Source organism: Falco punctatus (assembly GCF_963210335.1).
Source record: "Falco punctatus genome assembly, chromosome: 2".
Classification (NCBI taxonomy): domain Eukaryota; kingdom Metazoa; phylum Chordata; class Aves; order Falconiformes; family Falconidae; genus Falco; species Falco punctatus.
The window spans coordinates 85,335,812-85,356,254 of record NC_137581.1 but is presented as its reverse complement, the minus strand read 5'-3'; the positions used below and the strand labels follow the sequence as shown (position 1 = coordinate 85,356,254).

Genomic DNA, 20,443 nt, shown 5'->3' with positions numbered 1-20,443 from the left:
AAATTGTCTTCTTACAGTATGAAGAAAAACTAAGTTCAGCAACTACTATTATTTCATAGGGAATTTCAAAATACCTTGTAAATAAGTTCCATGATGAACCGCACATGTCAAAATGCAGGTTCATCCTAGGAAAAAGTCACTATCAAAATAACTGAGAAACACTTGCATACATGAGAAATAACTGCATACATGAGAAATAACAATCTGAGAGATCTAACTAATGAAACTCAGGTGAAAAATCCGTGTAAAATATTGTAATACACCTCAAAATCCTAACCCACCAAATACGCACATATTCTGCTTTTTACTACATGCAAAGAACCCTTACAGAGCAAGTACGTTTGCAGGACCAAAATCTACAATATAATCAAGTTATATTAATTTATAATCTCATTGGTTTTTTTTCTTTTTTCTCCTATGAAATTTTGTTTATCCTCCTTTCAGTAGCTGAAATAATTGAATTTTGGAATTTCCTTGAAAAAACAGATCTGGATTCTATGAAGGCATTTAATAGACTTATGAACAGTTAATTTAAAAGTAAGATAAAAAAATCTATCTCTTTCTACACTGGAATTGTGTTTCATATTTAGAGAAACCTTTACTTTCAATCAGGTAAGAGATTCCGAATGTGTCTTTAGCATATTATAACTCACATTGTAGTCACATGAAACAACTGTTTGAAACAGTGACACACTATATTGTAAGATTAATGAAAAGATGTTCTGTACTTTGAAGTATATCAAACATCTTAAAAGTATGTGACACAGACTAGAACATGTGTAGCCTAAATGCAAACCATAACATCATGAAATGTTAAACCATGCCTCTTTTATTTTCTAAAACATGATGTCTGCTATGATCATCTAAATATATTCATTCTACAAAGCTAAACAAAGTTATTTAACTATTATGGGAGAAAGTAGTCATTACACAGACCATGTTCCATGGTTTTGTTATTAGTTAGAGAGTTTCTTATATTGTTCATATATACTATCCAGTGCATCAGTTGTAGAGCAGAGCCTATATGCAATATATCTTTTCTTTTCTGAAATTTTCTCAGTATCATTTCCAATCATGGTATAAGTTTTTACACAGCATAAAATTGCATATGCCAACATTGTTAAAATTGCAACTACTTTCACAAATTGGCCCGCTATCATTTGGTAGATAAGATATGTAACAATGAATGACAGTTTTCCATTTAGCTTAAGCATGTGATACCATTTTGACTTAAAATATTAACTTTTAATGAAATATTTGTATAGCGCAAATAATGTAATTTTATATTATTTATGTGTTCCTTCTGTTTATGATTAAGGGAAAACTCATGAGTACACAAGATCATATTCTATGACTAGTATATTCATTTAGTGATACAAACAATAAGCTAATTACTCGCAAAATAATGCATTCTTCAATGGCAGTTAATAGCAGAAAAGATTTATCCTTTTTTTTCCCTTATATTGCCATAGTTACCACAAGCTTTCAGACTAACCAATTCCCTATAAACTATTACCTCTTTCCTTTATTCCACTGCACAGGAACCTTAGGAAGACTAGCTTGCTAACTTCTGCCCTAGTTAGGCAACATTACACTTTGAGAGCCAGACGGCATGAATATCTCCATACTTGCATAAAAACTACATCCAATAATCTTAACCAAAGTTGAGTGCCTGTTGTGTTTGGCCCCGTCTACGCAAATATAACCTGTATTACAACCAGCCGACGTCATGCCAGGTTACAGGAGAGCATGTGGGCTGTGCTGTGCCATACATTGCCTCACAACTAGCTTGCTTCAACATGAACTAGCTATACAGCTTGGATTTCCACCTCTAGTATGACCGACCCCAGCTCAGAGATCTCTGTATTGTTCCCCACTGATCGATTCATCAAAGTCCATGCTCAGAGACAGCAGAGTTGTCCCTGCAGGCTGCCTTTGCAACTAGGGAACGAAGAAGACATATTGCTAGAAAGAAAAATAAATGCATACAGATTCATCATAATTTGTCTAAATGCACACCAAGGGAAACCAGTGTTGCATACCAAGACAGGCGCTTCTCCTAATGGGATACTGTCCTCTAATTTTCTCCTTCCAGAAAAAAAAACCAAAATAAATAAAACCCTACAAAAATTTAGATTATTGTAAACGTGGATCTTTCAGTGACCTAAGAAACTCTGTGCTTTTATACCTCAAATATGCACAGCCTATAGAGAGGAAAAAAAGAAAAGAGAAAAGAAAAAAATATCGTGACAGGAAGTTTAATTGCAAAAAGGATAGTTCTCCAGAAGTAGAAGACAACCAGCAAGCTAAAAATAGTTAATTGGTATATGGGCCTAAGTGACCTAGATAATTTGAAGAGAATATTGCAGCTAAGTGAAAGGGAGTAGAAAGCTATTCATTTTATTTTTCTTCTTTAGAGGTAAAGGAATAACATAAAGAGGATGCACTTTTTCTATTCCAGCGCTTTGCTCATAGTTTTATAGAACTGGGAAACATAAGTTATAAAAGATGCTTGCAACCTGCCTGACTTTCTTCACCTCTTTCTTTTCAACCCACAAACCGAGTACATCTTCAATAAATAGAAAAACAGATCTGAAAATATAAAGCTTGTTTAACACTAGTTTCCTCCCTTTAGCTAATGGGGAAATCTAGCTGAACAGCTTAGCATGGTGTAGAATGGTCACTGAATATAGCTTAGGGCTCTGAAACGTAAAGATTTTCAAGTGTATTTCCATTATTTCCTGCTAAGTTAATAAAAAGCACCTACTGTAATAACAAAGAGAATATAGTAGTCACAGTGTCTCATATTAAAATAACTTTTAAAATTACATTCAACATAGGATTTTTAAGTGTAAGTAAGAAAATTAAATCCAAAAATACAACCTCGCCATCCCAGATTTCCACAGAAGATGGTTGGTACATTTTCATGAGGAAAGTACTTTCTGCTTTGATGGTTTAACCTTCCCCACCTCCACCACCGCCTTTTTTTTTTTTTTTCCCCCTCCATCTTCTGAGTTTAAGCAAGCATTTAATATTTGGGGATATTTAATCAAAATTTACACAATAGGTCTCAAACAAAATTTAATAAGCATTCTGGTACTGACTTTTCAGTGAGAAAATTAACTGCATTTCCAGTACTCTCTGATATATGAGAGATCATTTTGGATTCTACCCTAACTTGTACAGTATTCAGAAAAGGAAAAATAGAAAACTAGTTTTGAATTGGTTATTTAAGGCAGGCTGAAGGACACAGCAGAGCTGTATTTTTTCTTTTCTCTATCCCAAATCTCAGCAATGTCATTTTTTACATTTCTGTCACCGTGAGATTTGTTTACCATTCTTATGGGATCAGAATTATAACAGTGGCAGCTTTTGTTTCAGTTTCTATATTCCATTTAACAGTATTAGTATTGCATCATTTCTACCATTTCTTTACAACAATGTACCCCACTCAGGGCTACCATACCTTCAGTTTTTTGCTAGATACTGCCAGGCTTTCCTCACTAGACCTTAGTTTTGAGATAAAGGCTTTATCTGGTACAGTCAACTTGAACACTCCATCCTGGGTCCTAATGCATACAGAGCCTTTCTTAGTTTGAGCTTGAATCAAAGCAGAGAATCACATTATAGAATCTCTCAAATTCATGCCAAAGGAGACAGGTTTCACTTATATTTGCTTTGGATAGCAAAGAATAGGGAGACTGCACAAAGAGGTGGTGTGCAAGCATCTTTGAGTCTGGGTCGATTGAAGGAGATAAATTATCACAGACCACTGCCTGGGCCAGCCACTTTGTAGTTGGACATTACCTAGGAATAAAAGTATCCACCCTCCAGGCTCTGCACTCATTCCTGCCTCTCAACACACTGAATTTCCTCACCCGCTCAAAAGTGTGTTGGGGTGCATTCATTACTCTGTCACAGATGGAGTCTCAACCTAGCCTCCAGCTTTTAGATTACTATTTCTGTGCCTATGAGGGCCATTTTTATGTTACGCTAAATATAGTGTCATTAATATCTCACTATGGGAAGTGACTCGCGTTTCCTGGAAAAAATAATCTTGAATATTCTAATACATAATTAGCATGAAATTATTATAAGACAGTAAAATAAGATTTGCTATTTTGGGCAAACCAAGAGCTCTTCTAAGTTCATCCAACTCTGATGGTGGCCTGCACTTCTTAGAAACACAGTATAAGGACAGGACAAGTGTAAAATCACATAGTGCATCAGAATAATGCTTGAATTTCTGTGAAATCATGGTTAGAAATTTCCCAAAACAAGGTTCTGTTGCCTAATGTTCAGAATATTCAAGATGGACTTTCATTTCATGCTAAATGATTTGAAGTTATTCAATGAAAAAAAAAAAATTTGAACTTTTTTTTTTTTTTTAATTCACTGAAAAAAATATGTGACACCGTAGACAGCTCTGAGCGGTAGCATCTCATTTAGGACACAGTATGCACAAAGGAAGGAGTAACATAAGCTTTATCTATTAAATTTCTTTTCCTTTTTATAAACAAATACTGAATATAATTTGTCATTTAATAACCTAGCCATTCCATATCATGAAATCCCTCTGAAATCCTTTGGGTGTTTTTATCTGACCTGAATGATTCTGAACCATCATTAGTTTTGCCACATCCCTTTAACAGATAATCATCACCTCAACAGAAATTTGCATGCAACTCCACTGCTAACCTCCCTCCGTTGTGTAAACTGACTTCATTTCTGTCCTTTGTTTCCTGTCTTATAGCAGCTTTCTGAATCATGAGGTCTTTTTCAGGTGTTTGTTTTGGGGTTTTTTTCCCCAAAAGAAAAACATGTCCAAATATTTAAAGATACACATTTTTTTCTGTTTCAGTTATTTGGATATATTTGTACTGGCTCCTTTGAAGAATTAATGCAATTATGAGGTATGGCTTCTTTGCAAAACTATATTGACTCTTCTCCATTATACCAGATTTACGCACAGTGTAGTAACTTGCACCATTCCTGCCAGATAAAGAAATAGGCAAAGTAGTTTAAAAAATTAGCATAATTAGCTCCTTTGGATATAAGGTTGAAATAAATCACAATTGCAAACCAATTAATAGCTTACAGTTTTATATTTAAGTTTCTTTGGATCCATTGCTTGCTGCAATTTTATATATATGTATGTATATATTTAGAAGAAGTAACTTCTAATGCCACTGAAATTAAGGAAGATCCTCAGAATCACGCTGTGTAAAGACAAGTATTAATGCAGGAGGCTTCCTAGGTTCCCTCACAGTAAGAGAAACTAAAAAAAAAATTTAAAAATTATAATCTACTAAGCCGTTGCTTAAACTTCCATGAGCGCTCCTGTGGAAAGCATGCAGAGCCTTCCCTTACCACCTCAACTTTGGCCCAGACAATCATGCAGACCAGAGAGCTTGATGGTGAGTGCTACGCCACCAACAACAAAAAAGCAAATGCTATCACACACTGTCTAGTGGAAACGAACAACAACTTGGTACAATCATGACAAGATGAATGAGGAAATAGTCCAGGAGAGACCCATGGGATGCCTAGACCAGAGATCACCAAAGTAAATACTAGCTGTGTCAGATCACATTTGGAGAGCCCAGAGAAGACCATAAGTGGAGCTAGCTACCAAGGCAAGAAGCTGCATCTGTAGAGCCTGGTCAGGTTGGTGAGAGTGTACCTTGGGATCACCAACACTCACCGAGCACCACCCCACCAGCTGCATGGGCACCCTCCCACCATCACCTGTCAGGCTGCATGGGAGGCCATGACTGCCTGCTGTCACTGATGGCCAAAAAGGTGCTGGGTCCCATGATATGGGTCAGTACAGAGATGAACCAGTGCAATCTGTGTTTCCATAACTACAGACGTTGTTATCGTATTAGGTAGAATGGCTATTTTCTACAATTGAGACAATAGTAATAAGATATATAACAATAAATGGAATATTGTTTCCTGTGATAAAGGATAGCCTAACTCTACATGGCTTGTGTTAGCTGTCATTCAATTCAACCATCAGCCTTTCTCTGCAAATCAGTTTAAGGTGCAGGTTTAGCTGCCCTGCAACACATGCTGCTTACAACCTGATCATCTAGCAACCTGCTGTGTGTTTCCTGGCATGTTTCCTGCATGTAAGCTATGGGAAAATGCTGGTTTTATGGATTTTTAAGCTCTTAGCATTTAAAAAAAACACCTCACCCCTTCCTCCCCCCCCCCCCCCAAAAAAAAACCCCAACGAAACCAAACCCCAGTGTTTTGAGCTCCTTGATCATCGTTCTAACAGCAACTTTCCAGAGACTGTTTGTTTCCATTTAATTTATTTTTATATAATTCCTACTTTGTAAAAATCATGTTTTTAATTTTAATTGCCTCCAGGAAATGCATCACTTAATTCTAACCCTTTTAGATGTAGATATAGATGTCACTATTGCTCTTAATATAGTATGCAAATATAAAATACAGCATTTCTTAAAGATAGAGTCAGGTAAGAATACAAACAGTAATTTACCCTGTGTGAATTATTAGTACAGACAGTGTAGGCCGACTCAGCTCTACACTGATCTGTGTGGAAGTTAAATGATCACAAATGTCAAATGAAAGACACAGTGGGTCTTTCCTGTAGGTAAAAATATTAAAGAAACTGCTTGAATGCTGCTTCAGTATTCCAAAGCATATGAAATTAGGTGGTAAAACATACCTGATAACCTTATATAAAGAGATTTTACATATTTATTAAAAAAAAAAAACAAAAAAACCAAACAACAGTTTCTAGCTTTCTAGCATTGACTGTATACTGGCAAGCTCTGTCCAGAAACCTCTTCCTTGAAACTTCACTGATGAACTTAGGTAAGGTTTTGTATTCATAGTTCATTTCTCTACTGCTGTGTCTTTGAAATAGTCTTTATTCTTGATTTTGTGTTTGTATCTTTCTCTCTCTGTTCTAATCTTGTAATTATATAATCAGTATTTCCATGTATTTCTTATATGCACATGAGTTTGCCATGTATCTTCATGGTTTTCTTCTGAACATACTTATATTGCATAACTGAGTTACAGAAATTTGTTTTAATCTGCTTTTTCTTAAACAGAGGTAGGTTTCTGATTTTGATAGGTGATACACCTTTATACATGCATTCACTTCAGGACTCCACTAAGTTGCTTCTAAGTTGCCTGTTGGTACAGAACACTTTGATTCTTCCTTTGAATTCCTTTTGAGTCAAACTCAAAAAAAGTTTGACTTTTTCTTCTTTTCAGTATCACTCCTCTTTTTGAAGTTAAATATTACCATGTAGATTTAATTTATCTTGCTTTCTTCTATGAAAATACCACTTCTGAATGCATATTTGTCAAAGCTATAGAAAACCTTACTGACTGGCAGCAGTCTTGTATATCGTTACTCTTCCACTTGCTGCAAGCTCTGACCAGTTGCTTTAAGAATGGCTCACTTACAATGCCTGAAAAGATAGGGTTTATCTCTTAGGCATACATGGCATTTACAAAATCTGACAGTGACTGAGATTCTTCAGTGCAGACTGTCTGAACTTCCATCGTATTTTAGCTATTGCTACCATGGTGGCAAGATAATACTCCCTCTTTTTGAGCATGTACTTCTAGCATTTCAAGTTGCATACAACTCTGTAAAAGAACCCAGTTTCTACCAGCGTGACAAACTATGCTGCTTATACCTAATTGCAGTATGTGTCTCATGTCTGACTTCTTTGTACCAAATGCCAGATGTGCCTTTTATATGACTTTTTTCCCAAGGAAACTAGACCTCGACTTAAAACACAGATTTTTATATCACTGAGAACTTTAGAGAAAAGACAAAAATAGTAAAAAATATCAACATATTTATAAATTTCCATCATATGTTTTTTTTTCAATAGTAATTCTGTTCTAAGACTATAGAATATATAGAATATATGTAATTTGTTTTGTGCACAGACGGAGCCTTACACATTGATCACATTGATTTCTTCTGGGGCCTAAGCTTAGGCAAAAAAAAATAGAAAAGAAGGGGAAAGAAATGTCTCATTTAATCTATTTTTGATAACTGTACTTCCCTGGTTCTTGTTGAATTCTTACAACTTTCAACAGAATACCAAAGGGAATTACAACTTATAGTTATTATTCTCAAGGAGTATGTGTGTGTGTGTGTTTGTTTATTTGTTTAGCTTTTTAAATGGAAAGGATTTTATTGTTACCAATAGCTTAGGATTTTCAGTAACCATATATATATTATTTTTTTTAAACTGCACCAGACTGAACAGAAGCAATTACTTGTTTTATCTTTTTTTCCCTGAAACCTTAATTTCAATAGAAACAATACTAAGCATTTGAACACCCTAAAAGCATCCTATTTTTAAGTCAGCAATATATACTCTCACACTAATATTACCAAGAAGTAAATGTGATGGGTTTAAACTGGCAAATCAATCAAACACACTAAGAAAAGCAGATAGAAAAGAAAAATGGCTATTCTGTGTAATACGACCTGTCATGTAGATCTTTGAAAAAAGTGAAAGTATTAGCAAAGTCAGTGATATGAATATCAATATTTAATCAGGCTGGGATAGTAAAACAGAGGAAAAAAGATTTAAAAGTTAGTCAGCCTTTCCAGAACAGGAAAAAGAGGATTTTTTTTCTTTAATAACTAATTCTCTAAGCAAACACTTAATAGAGTGTCTATGTCAATTTCGCCACTGCTGTTGAGAAATAACTGCAGCTATCAAGTGCAAGGTGACATTTTTTCCCCTTCAAAACAAGGCAAACGTATGAATAGAGAAAAAAAAGTGGTAAGCGGCTGTAAAAGTCATACATATTCTTGAAGTCTTGGTCCAGAAATACCCCCAAGATGTGACTAAGCCCCTTCTTATGTAAAAGATATACAAGGTCTTGTGCAAATATGCTTTTTTGCAACCTTGTAAAAATAAGGTTATTACTTCTAATAATGTCCTTTTTCCATATGAACATCTTTCATAATGTTAATTTTTCTGTCTTCATGACAAGGTAGAACCTAAGATACAGGGACATGGTTTAAAGAAATTAACCTCAATAAAAGTTGCATTTGATCCAGGTGTAAAACCATGTCCATCAGAAAACCCTTTGAAGGAACAGAAAGCCTTTGTACATAATACAGATATCTCAAAGCATAATAAAGAAAGTGGTATGTAAAAACATAAGTGCTTATAGAACTGGTGTTAAGCCATCTTATCATCACTGATACTGAAACATCAACATTCAAGAATTCAGTCTGTAACACAGATGCAGTCTACCCCAAACTGAACACTTTGGAGTTTGGTGGGTTTTGTTTATTTTGGTTTGGTTTTTTTTATGTGGTTTTGGTTGGGTTTATTTTTTTCTTTAAGACATGATTTTAAAAACTATTCTATGCATTTAAAAACATAGGAGGAATAGACAAACCTCCTGATGTCAAAGACAGCCTATAGAAACAAGTATGTCTGAGAGGCAGAAGATACAGCCAGGACATCAGGCAGAGGGAGGTTTAAGAATGGTGCACAGCAGCTGGGGAAGGCAGTAGCTCACTGGATTTCAGCCTGACTAATATGCCATGACAACAACACAAGGAGATATTAAGACATCTAGAAAGCTCAAGAAAGGCAGGTGAACCACACCTACACGTACATGCTTGCATCTTCTCTTTTCCTTTCTCCATCAAACCTTAGCTGTGTGATAACAATTTTGCAGATAAGGGGGAATGTTCGGTGTGATTTGCTTGAGCTTCAATATGTTCATATAAGAGAGCACTTACGTAAGTGGGGACAGTAGCTCAAACATAGGTTTTTCTCCTGTTTTTATCTTTGAACTTTCAGTCTAAATATAACATGAATCTACTAAAGTCTTGTTTGCCCATATGAGGAGTTTTGCTTTGGAGGTCCTGAAGTTTCTGAAGATGATTAGATGTAATGGTAATGAATTCTGAGCATGGAGATGATATCTACTGGCAGCAACAATCATGCAAATTTGTAAATGTTTACAAATTTGCAAGCTAGACATATGCACCACTGAGACCAATATTGTAGCGCTATATTTAGCTTGTTCCTATTCCCCCCTAAAGATACATACACAATAATAACTTCAAGGGAACAACATGCATTCAATTTTCTTTAGATTAATATTTTTTACTTGAAATGCAACAAAAAAGCATGAGAGTTTGAATAAAAGTCTAGGAGGTGCCAAGTCCAAGTGCGAGAACAGAAAGGTGGAAGAAGTCAAAGAGCCTCATTTGACTATTTTTTCCCTCAGTAAAACATATTAGAAATGAAAGTCCAGTGCCCTCTACTGCCAACAGTAGTGATTGCTTTACTGGCTTGGCACGTCTGATGAATCTGAGGGAAGCCCTTGTATTCTGCAAGAGGCTATAAAAATAAGAATGCAAAGGCAAATGACTTCAACATAATAAAAATGCATATATTTAGTTCAGCTTCCTAGTTTTACTAATCCACTCTGAATTCTCAGATTAAAGGTCTGGGATACTAGATTAATATAGAAACATTTAAAACGTAGTCTGAATTCACTCAGATGTTTCTAATGGTGAAAGTGCTTTGCTATGCAGATGCTCATTGTTTAAGATAGTATGCTTGTACCTTTTTTGGAAGAGAAGAAACTTTAATGGAAAATATTTTAAGCCTTAAAATTTGATTCAGAAAATTAATGTAACCTTTGCATGTGCAAAGAAAAGATCCCGAGAATATGACAACCTTCACTGACTATAGAGCAGCAGTGACAGCACTAATGCTTTCTGAGTGCTGGGGATTTCCCCGAGGGCTGCTGCGCAGGTGAGAAGGGTAGCTGTGGTGCCAGGCCTGGAGCTCCCATGGGCACCTTAACCTGAGAAGGAGGTCAGGCGTGGAGATGAGTATAAAGTTCTGGTGGAGGCAGACCCCACTGTCCCCAAAGAAAAGTTGCTCGTGAACTGCAGCCAGTTTTGATTTTATGCCCACTAAGGCAAAGCAGAGAAAACATGTCACTGCTTGGGCAGTCAAGGGAGCAGGCAGAAGCGAGTCTTACTTGTAAGCAAAAGGTCTTCTGAGATACACGGCCAGTAACCACAGCTCTGCCCAAAAATGTGTAATTAAGTGGAAGAAGTTTCACTTTTCATCGAAGTGAAAATGAACCTGCTCTCCAAGAGCTGTCTTGTTTAATTGCAATCATTTAGACATATTGGGGGGGGGGGGGGGGGGGGGAACCAAACCAAAACACAACAGGCAAAATTTTAAAGTCTTCTGGCAATGGGAGAATGTTATGGAAGAAAAGCATTAGAGAATCCCTACCCCTCACACACACATAATAAAACCTTTGCTGTTGCAGTATCAACTTTAACACAAAAAAAAAAAACAAAAAAAACCAAAACCCAACAACAAAAAAAACAACAACAAAAAAGCAGCTCCCAAGAACAATGTAGAGATAGTCTCCTTAGATTTTTAAGCACAAACATCTATCTTTGCATCTTCGAAGCCTCACCAAATACATTTTTGTCCTTTCTAGATTTTCAGTGAAAGGGTTCTTTTCTGTACTGACAGTTTTCAAGGCATCTCCAGCTGCTTGAGCGCCACAGTGGGTCATAAGCCTTGTACTTCTCATGTTAGCAAGAACAGATAAAATAGCGGAGACCACTCTTTTAAACAACACTTTGTTTTTGTCATGCTGCACTGTGACACCAGTCAGCTTCTGGTGTTCCTTGCTTTTACAGTAAGTGCAAAGGGATGAATCCTCTATTTTAATCCCTACCAGCATTCAGGCCTCTACAACGGGTAGACTTAAACATTGATAAATGTTATATTGATAAAGGAGATGTCCTAAGTATTTTGCCAAAAGTAACCTGAGAAATCATTTTGAAAGTAAAATATAGAAAGCTATCAAGATTATAAATTTGAAAGCATGGACACAGAGTTGATGTTATTCACAAAATTCAAAGCATGAGGATATTTGTGCCTTTAAACTGTGCCTATTTCTGCTCATAGTAGCTTTCTTGGTCATACAAAAAAAAAATCTATAAAAATATATTAATAGAGAGTGGAAGTTCTAAAATGAAATTTTGAGTAAAATAAATGCCAATATTGCCACTGGTATTACCTTAAAAAGTACAGTAAAAATAATTTTTAAGTTACTTTTCATTCCAAAGGAAATGCACTTGAAACAAAATAATTATTCACAGAGCAGGTATCCCATTTTACTCTACTGAAAAAATGATGCAGACTATGGAGACCTAATAGGTAATTCACTATATATCAATGCAAATAATTCTGAGCACGTTTTGCCTGACACTTGCTGATGTATTCTGGAGATCTCAAAAAAAAAGGAAAATCACCTAATACTTAACAATGGAAATATGTTTTCTATACCAGATTTAAAAATCATTTGGCTTAAAAAATAACAAACCTGAAAACTTGTGCTTTAATAATACAAAATAGACATGATGGGCCTTTGGTGTGCTCTTGCAAGACATATTATAAAATGGTTACTGGCATAAGAAAGCCTGATATTTTAAAACAGTATGTATCCCAAGGGTAGCATAGATCACACAGAGCTGGAAAGGAAAGTTAAGCACTATTAATCTTCAATGAGAGTTCTGGTTATTTGCCACACTGTAGCAGAGAAAAGCCATTTGGTTCCCACATTAGTAAATTGGTCTTTCTCATCACTTGCACTGTAGTACTTAAAAAGGCTGGCAACAGAGACTCAGAACAGATTAATAAGGTATTTAGGATGGACGGTTATCAGTTGTGGTGTCTTACCAACATCGAATAATATCAAACATATTTTTCAGTTTTATCACGAATGGTACAAGTTAAAATGTGTGGTGTTCTGAAAATTTTATTTCAGGAGGAATAGAAAAATAAAACTGAAGCTGCTTCAAAGGCGTTATCAATGTTTACTTACTGGATTGAGATAACATCCATCACATTTGCTTTTAATGTCATTAAAGAATTGATCAGGGTTTTGCCACACACAACTTCAAAATTTTACTAACAATCTATCTTTTTTTTTTTTCCCCTAGGATCAATTTTCTTACACATGATACCTGATCCTGCTTGATATTTATCTCCAAATTACTGCTTCTTAGAAGAAGAGAGCACAACTTTGTTTTTAGTGAAATTCAGCAGAACTCTGCTGACCCAAACAAGGAAACAGATATGGGCACAAAATCAGAAGCTTTTGAAGCAAGACATAGTGTAAATGATCAGTGTCAGCAGGAAAATTACAATACATTCTAGTTCATGACCTGGTAGATGCAACACTGGCTGTGAAAGAGTGTTGGTTGCTCAGTTCTTCTATTCCTCAAGGCTCAGACTGAAGTCAGCATTCAACCCTCATTTACATTTGACCACAATTACTCTTTTTAGGAGAACATTTCAGTATCTTTTTTTACCTCTTAATTTAAAAGAATAAGCTTCCCTCTATCCCATAATTAAGAATGTGTGCAAGTGAGGCTAGTTTGCATTCAGTTTAAAAAAAGCAATCAAATACCTCCTGCCTCTTCTCATTCTACCTTAGCACAAAACATTTTGGATATCAGATAATGTAGGAAGAGCTGACTTCTGGGTTTTAGCTGAAAACAGTCATAATGACTGTGTGAATTACACAGACTGAGAACACTTCTACAGTGCAGTGTCAGTTACTGGCTCAACATACTGTAAAAATATGGGGCTAGATGCAAATGCTTTTGACTCAGAATGGCTGCAGAATAGTCGGTGGCAACATGGAACTCAGCAAACTTTGATTTACCCTGTTTCTCCAACAGGTTTTTGTGCAGGCACTAAATACTATGTAAATGACTAAAGCACCACAGCTGTCTGAATGAAGTTTTCTGAACTTGTCTACAACGACACTAGTTTGTTCTGCAAAGCCAGTGTTGTACCCTCAAGTAAATTCTAAAACTGAAATCCTACACCACCAGCACACCCTACTGGTTACTTTTATTACATGAAACTGCTAGAGATCTTTTCTAGTCTCGTAGACATGCATATCTAACTACTGTTCTGATTTTAGAAAATACAACACACCAGCAGACATCAATGAAGCTGAGCATACTGATCTGAACCTCTTAAGTATAGCATTTAATTCTGATTTTCCTACCACTCATCTAAGCAGCTGTCTGAATCTGACCTACAAGTTAGTTGTCAAGATAGCAGTTCGGACAGCGCTAATACTTACCACTTTAATCTATGTTTTTGTGATTTGTTGCCAACCTCCCTCCCTCCAGCTCCTTTTCTTATTAATTGTAGTCCAGATATGTGGCTAAAGAAATGGTACATCTGATGGAGTTTGACATAGATTATTCACAGGGGTTAACACATTTCCATAGAAGCTAAATCTTAAATAAATTTGACAAATGAAACTATTACTGTCTTTACAAAGCTTCACCAGATTACTCCCCTGCCACAGTCTGCAACACTTTGAATTCACTTTGTCTTCACTTTGTCATAAGTAGCTTTTTAATTTTGTTTGAATTTGAAGTTATTGTGAGTGATAGCACAGAAAAAGCAAGTGTGTGAGCAAAAGCAGCACCGCAAATTTCCCTATCAGATGCCAGACTTGTACATTACTTAGTAGTACAGTCTCTCTGTACCTCAAATATTTGACACACTTCCTGAAAAGGTTAGGAAACTTCATTTTTATCAGTTGTTTTTGCTGTCTCATATGCTGAAAGTGTTTAATCTACAATCACAAGAGATCACTACAGGGAATGGGAGTCTTGAATAAATTCAGGTTTTCCATTAACTGAGAAGGAAAGAACTGAGACCATCCCCACACCTCCTAATATACAGGCCACACAGAAACACTGGGTAATTAAGAAATTATTTTGACCGCTACATAGTTCGACTCAAGTTGTAAGGAATGCCGCCCTCTGTGCTCTTTTTTATCCCTGCATATGCCAGTTGCTTGAACAACCTAGCTGCTATTCAAAACAATTTCATGAGTAAAAAGTGTATTTAATTTTGCTGACTGTTATTCTAGAAACCACATATATTTTATATGAGGCTGTCAACCTTACCTTCTTTGGCACAGGCTGTGTCTATACTATGTTTCTTCACTCGATCACTACAAGAATGGGAATCTAATTCCACGGTCACTACACAAACAACTACCTCCAAATACTTCCACCTGCCTATAAAAAGCTGCCATTTTTCACAACCTAAATTCTCCATTAAAAGGATGACTTACTGAATGATCTTGTTTTTCAATAAAGTAATGAAATATTGGGTACCCTAAATTATTTTCATATTCTGCCTTCTCCAATAACAACAGGAGGAAAACCAAAGAATGAAGTAGAGAGATCTTTAAAAAATACCTATTTTTTTCTCCCCCAAAATCTACCATGCTCTGTTTTCTGACTCTTGCTCCTGCCTGATTGGAGATTAATAATTTCAGCGTTTCCATGAAAAAGCGTGCTGCTATATACAATATCTTATATGACTATGTAGTGGAATTTTCTACCCTTTCATAACAGAAATGTGGACAACCTAATTAAACCTCTGAATATACAAGCAATTTTATGATCATCTGTTTTTTTTGATATTGCAGATTAAAATATTGAAAACTCATCCAAAAATTACCATTCTTTTATGAAACAGGTCAAGTTGTTAACTTTAAGTTAGCCATAAGGCTACAACCTAAAGCTCAAGCTGTCAAAAATTACAATTAGTTACTTCCCTTCCCTGTTCTCACAACAGATACTTTTATTGCTGACATTAAAATTGTCACTACTTTGAGATGCTCTCTCTGTGATGAGGGAACAAGTTAAATTGTCAATATGTCTTTAGTTATAGGAGTAAACCATTTTTTTAGGGTGGTGTGGGGTTTTTTTGTGCTGGAATTTTCAGTTTTTCATTTTAAAATTAATTGCCATTTACAAGCCTCTTTGTACATGTAAATAAAGAACATTTCTATCTTCAGTGATGCTTTCTAATGGAAGCCTATTATGGAATGAACATCTAAAAACATTTAACGAGTGAGGCAACATAAGCTCATTTAAAATGGGGTACAGGCATTGTTAATGTAATTGTGGTGGCTGTTTCAAGATTCCAGCAGAAAGCTGCTACAGTTAAGGGCTCGTAATATATTTGCATTCTCCCAAAACAGTTAAGATTCTGTGTTTCATTTATAAATAGAGGTTTCAGTTATTTCAAATTTAAAGTTGAGATCTTAGCAAAAGCTATCATACACAGGGCTAGATATATCTCTTGTGATTGCTCTAATTATAGTCCTATTATTAAAAACTAGGTTACAATACTTTCCATTGCTATCATTATGTACACCCTGCAGAACTTCATTATTTTATAAATAAACTACTTCTGAGGACAAAGAAAATTTACTCTGAATAAAATGATATTAAAGTAATACACTCCACATTTTAAAAGTTGCTTTAAGTTTCAACTTATTGCATGCCATTTAGATGGTAAACCAAGAAGGTATCACTAAAGAAAGTCTTACACAATGCCTATGATTAGAACGGGAATAACACAAAGGTCTCTTGGATTAGATTCTCCCATTTCTCCTATACTTTTAATTCACTAAGTGTTCATATCACAAATATTAAAAGCCAACTTTGGGGCTCTCTTACTGAAACAATGATTTGCTTATAGGTGAGTCAAATACTGTAATCTTTAAAGCACAGATTTTCTGCATAATCCATCTTCTGGCTAGTAAAAGGAGTAGGAATTAGAAACCTGCTCTTTTGGGAAGCTGTAAGAGACCTTTTGCAAATGCAATTTCCCCAGTTTTTCCATTAACAGCACCCTACTCAACCTGCCAAAATAAGTTTGAAGAGAGACATGGCCTCACCCATAGCAACTGTAATCTTGCTGACACTTATGCTAGCTTTCCCTAGACAACCTTTCACAGACTTCTTTGGTAGCACTCCAAAGGTTTCTAGGTTCTGCACATCATAGACAGAAAACTGCCAAGACAGTGTGGTTGAAAATTTGTTATGTTTTTTTTTAGGGACACGACTCCTTAGCTTAGAGGTAGCAAAGTTCACTGCTGAACTCAAGGCATCTGAGTCCAAAGTAGCTACACATGATCCAACTAAAATGTCACTGAGTGCATGGCCAGAAGGACTACTACTTCCATACAGGCCTGAGATTCAAACAATAGATTTTTTTTTTCCCTAAATTAAAATCACATGTGTGTTCTTAAGTTATGATGATAATACATAAATTAGGAAATTATTTTTCATTAATTTAGAGCTTCTTATATGAAAAGCATTATTTTAATTAATATCACTAGTCATGTGAAAGCACCTTGCAAATTTCAGTGTTTTGAAAGCTCTGTCTGAGAATAAATGTACTGAGACACGGGTACTCTAGACACTGAATTTTCAGGAAAGGAATACAGCACTCGGGGAGGCAATGCACTATAGACCCAACAGAAATGAAGATTTAGAACATTTAAAACTAAGCTTTTACTTTAACTACATATGTAGGGGGGTTGGTTTTTTTTTTTTTCCTATAGAGGATAGTGGACAGGTGAGAATTGTATAAACGAATTTCATTCAACTGTAAATATTTTACTGTTAATTAATGACCTGGATTCCCCTGTTCACAAATAAGAGATATGAGTGACATAATATATTCCTCTATCTTAATTCTGACCCTGTAGGCTAATCTGCTCAAGACAGCAACTCTAGAACTGCAAGGAAGCGAACGCAAACCAATTTTACAATGAAAATAATTTACCTAACACTTTTTCAAAGCTAACAATGATGAGAAATCACTGACCAGGAGCAGCCTGTTAACTGAAATCAATCCCAGAGCTAGAAACAGAGGCAGACTTGAACCACTGAAAACAAATCAGGAGAAAAGCAAAGCTATAGATTTCACATGGAGATCCACTTTTGTGTTTTAAAGGCTGCATCTCCCCAGATGTCTTGGTCTTTAGAAAAGGGTGAAACACCATTCCAGGGCAGCACACAGATATTAATTACGAGCAACCACTCATGTTAAAGTAGAATGCAAGCAGGGTCTCCTGTACTTCGGTCCTGAAAACCCTAGAGAGAAATAAAGCTTGCACAGTATGTGACTGCACTGAAGAGCAAACCATGCTTTCTGCATCTGTACCACAAAGGCAGCCAGCAGGTATTACTTAGCTTAGAAGACATACGTGATTTCCAATTTCAGACCAAGTATTCTGGTGTTATGCATAAAAAATTTGTAGGACAAGTATTTTGTCCAAGATTTAAAGCTCAAGGTTATTTGGTAGATTGATTGTTGAAATAAAAAGGCCCTATTCAAAATACAGGTGACACATGAGGCAAACAAAATCTTGTGTTTAGGACGTTTTCCTTAGAATCCAAATGAAGTCATGGGAGATTAGCAGTTCTTCAGTATGTTTTATGAATGCATGTTCACACACACGTAAAAAGACTATTTATGGAATTAACGTAATAGGCAACTAAAACATCATTAAAGTATATTCCACTGAACTAGAATTGGAGAAAAGACATCTAGATCCATTGAGAAGACTGAGTTAAACCATTTAAAGCATCTGCTGATCAGTCGTATTTTCTAAACCCTTCGTAATTCTTCTAGTTCTTCTGTAGACTTGCTCCAAGTTTCCACAGTAATTGCACTTTGCTATTACATGAAACAACCATTTCTGAGAAAGCAGCGGTCTAGGAACATGAGATTTCCTTTAGATATAGAAGCAACAGTTACGCTTAGTTTTCCATAACTATCTCTGTGACCATAACAAGGCCTAGATTGTTTGAATTTTGATTACATTTCAAATTACTTTGTATCAGACAACTGCTGCTGGGGTTACTTTTTCATATGTGGGACACCAAGACAGTAAATTACTTAAGCTAAAACGTCACTATTGCCAAGTAAAGTAAAATAATTACATCTTTCACTTTCTATCAAGAACTTCCATTATCACAGCCATAATAAATTTGCCTTGGTTATTTTTTTTTTGCATTAATATCATGTTGCTGACTCATTTTGTTTGTGATTCATCACACTCCCCAGAGCTTTTTTTTGCTTTATTATTGCCAGCCCAGTTATTCCCCCTCTGTATGCATACATTTTACTTCTTTCCTAAATATAATACTTTGCACTTGACTTGTAATTCATTGATCAGTTTGAGACCATTTGTTCAAGACTGTATTTCATCCTGATCCAGTCCTCCAAACTGCTGGACATCTCTGCTGTAAAGATGCTGAGCACAAATGTGAGCTGTCTAAATCACTTGAATCACTGTTAGAAAATGCTCCAGAGCACAGAAAATTCCTGTGGGACTCCCTGTTGGACTGAACCACTGCTAAGCATGTTTTTCAACATTATGGTGGTCATATTCAGGTTATCTTACTCCTTTTTTAATGAGAAGAATCAGATGGGGCACAAAAGTCAGACTAAACAGAAGATATATCACAGCTACTATTTCATTGTTATCTATCGCCAGATAAAATGACAGATTATGGGAGTGATTTAGTGTATTACTGGCAAATACAGTTCAGTAATTATCCTCCAGGAATTTAAAAAATGTTTAATCAAATTAATAGTTTGAGCTAATTTTTTCCTGTGTATTAAAGATAAAATTATTATATAATGCCAGAGGGGCTTCCTTTAAATAAGTTAGATATTTGGTCTTTTTTCCAGTACATTTGAGATCTTTACCATTCTCAAAGATAATTATTTCAAAACATATTATAATTGACTTTCATAATTTGCTGACCAGATTATACCTCATATCTTTGACCTTGCTCCTCTCTAATTCACATGGTTTTGTTAAATTTGTGATTGCAACTAGCAACAAGAAAATACAAGCCAAACATAGGAAACTTTTCTGTATATTAGGAACATAAGAAGGGAAATCAACAAACAGTAATACACCTGAATTAGTAGTTTGAGAAAAGGCAAAGTAAATTGAGACAGAGAACATTTTGAGAAGAGGATGGCTTCTTACATTTCAATCTCTACCAAAATCAAAGGAATAAAACTTGGACATTTTTTCTAACAAATCAGTCAACTGCATTCAGCAATATTTGAAACTTGTAACTGTTACCTTGAAAATTAAGCTTCAGTGAGGGAGTATCATGGTTTATTTTTTTAAAAAAATATACAAAACATATTTTGGTTTATAAATAAATAAAAATATTTAATTACCTTAGCAAACTGTGCATTTATCCATTTTGTGAATGTTTTCTTTTGAACATCTTCCCGTTCATCTGCCAGAGAAAGTAAAGTACTTCATTAGAATTATTCAACAAAATATTACAATATTATTGTTTAAAACTTCAGTCTTGGTTTGCAGTAAAGCTACTAATAATTCAGACACATTCAGGGCACCTATTGGATCTATTCTGTCCTTGACAATTGCATCAACATATTTCTGAAAGACTACAGGTTCCCTTCATAGTCATGGTTTATGTCCCTAGCTCATCTCAGCCTTCCTGTGGTTTCTTTTCTCCTGCAAGGTA

General features: G+C 35.5%; 1 protein-coding gene across 12 annotated transcripts in view; it reads right to left on the bottom strand.

The window, feature by feature from the left end:
• DMD (dystrophin) overlaps positions 1 to 20,443 on the bottom strand; it is a 1,276,803-nt gene that overhangs the window by 960,183 nt on the left and 296,177 nt on the right. For all 12 annotated transcript variants that reach the window (XM_080377714.1, XM_080377711.1, XM_080377709.1 and 9 more), the window contains exon 2: positions 20,130 to 20,191. In XM_080377714.1, the coding sequence (XP_080233840.1) occupies positions 20,130 to 20,191 (62 nt within the window). The remainder of the gene's footprint in view (positions 1 to 20,129; positions 20,192 to 20,443) is intronic.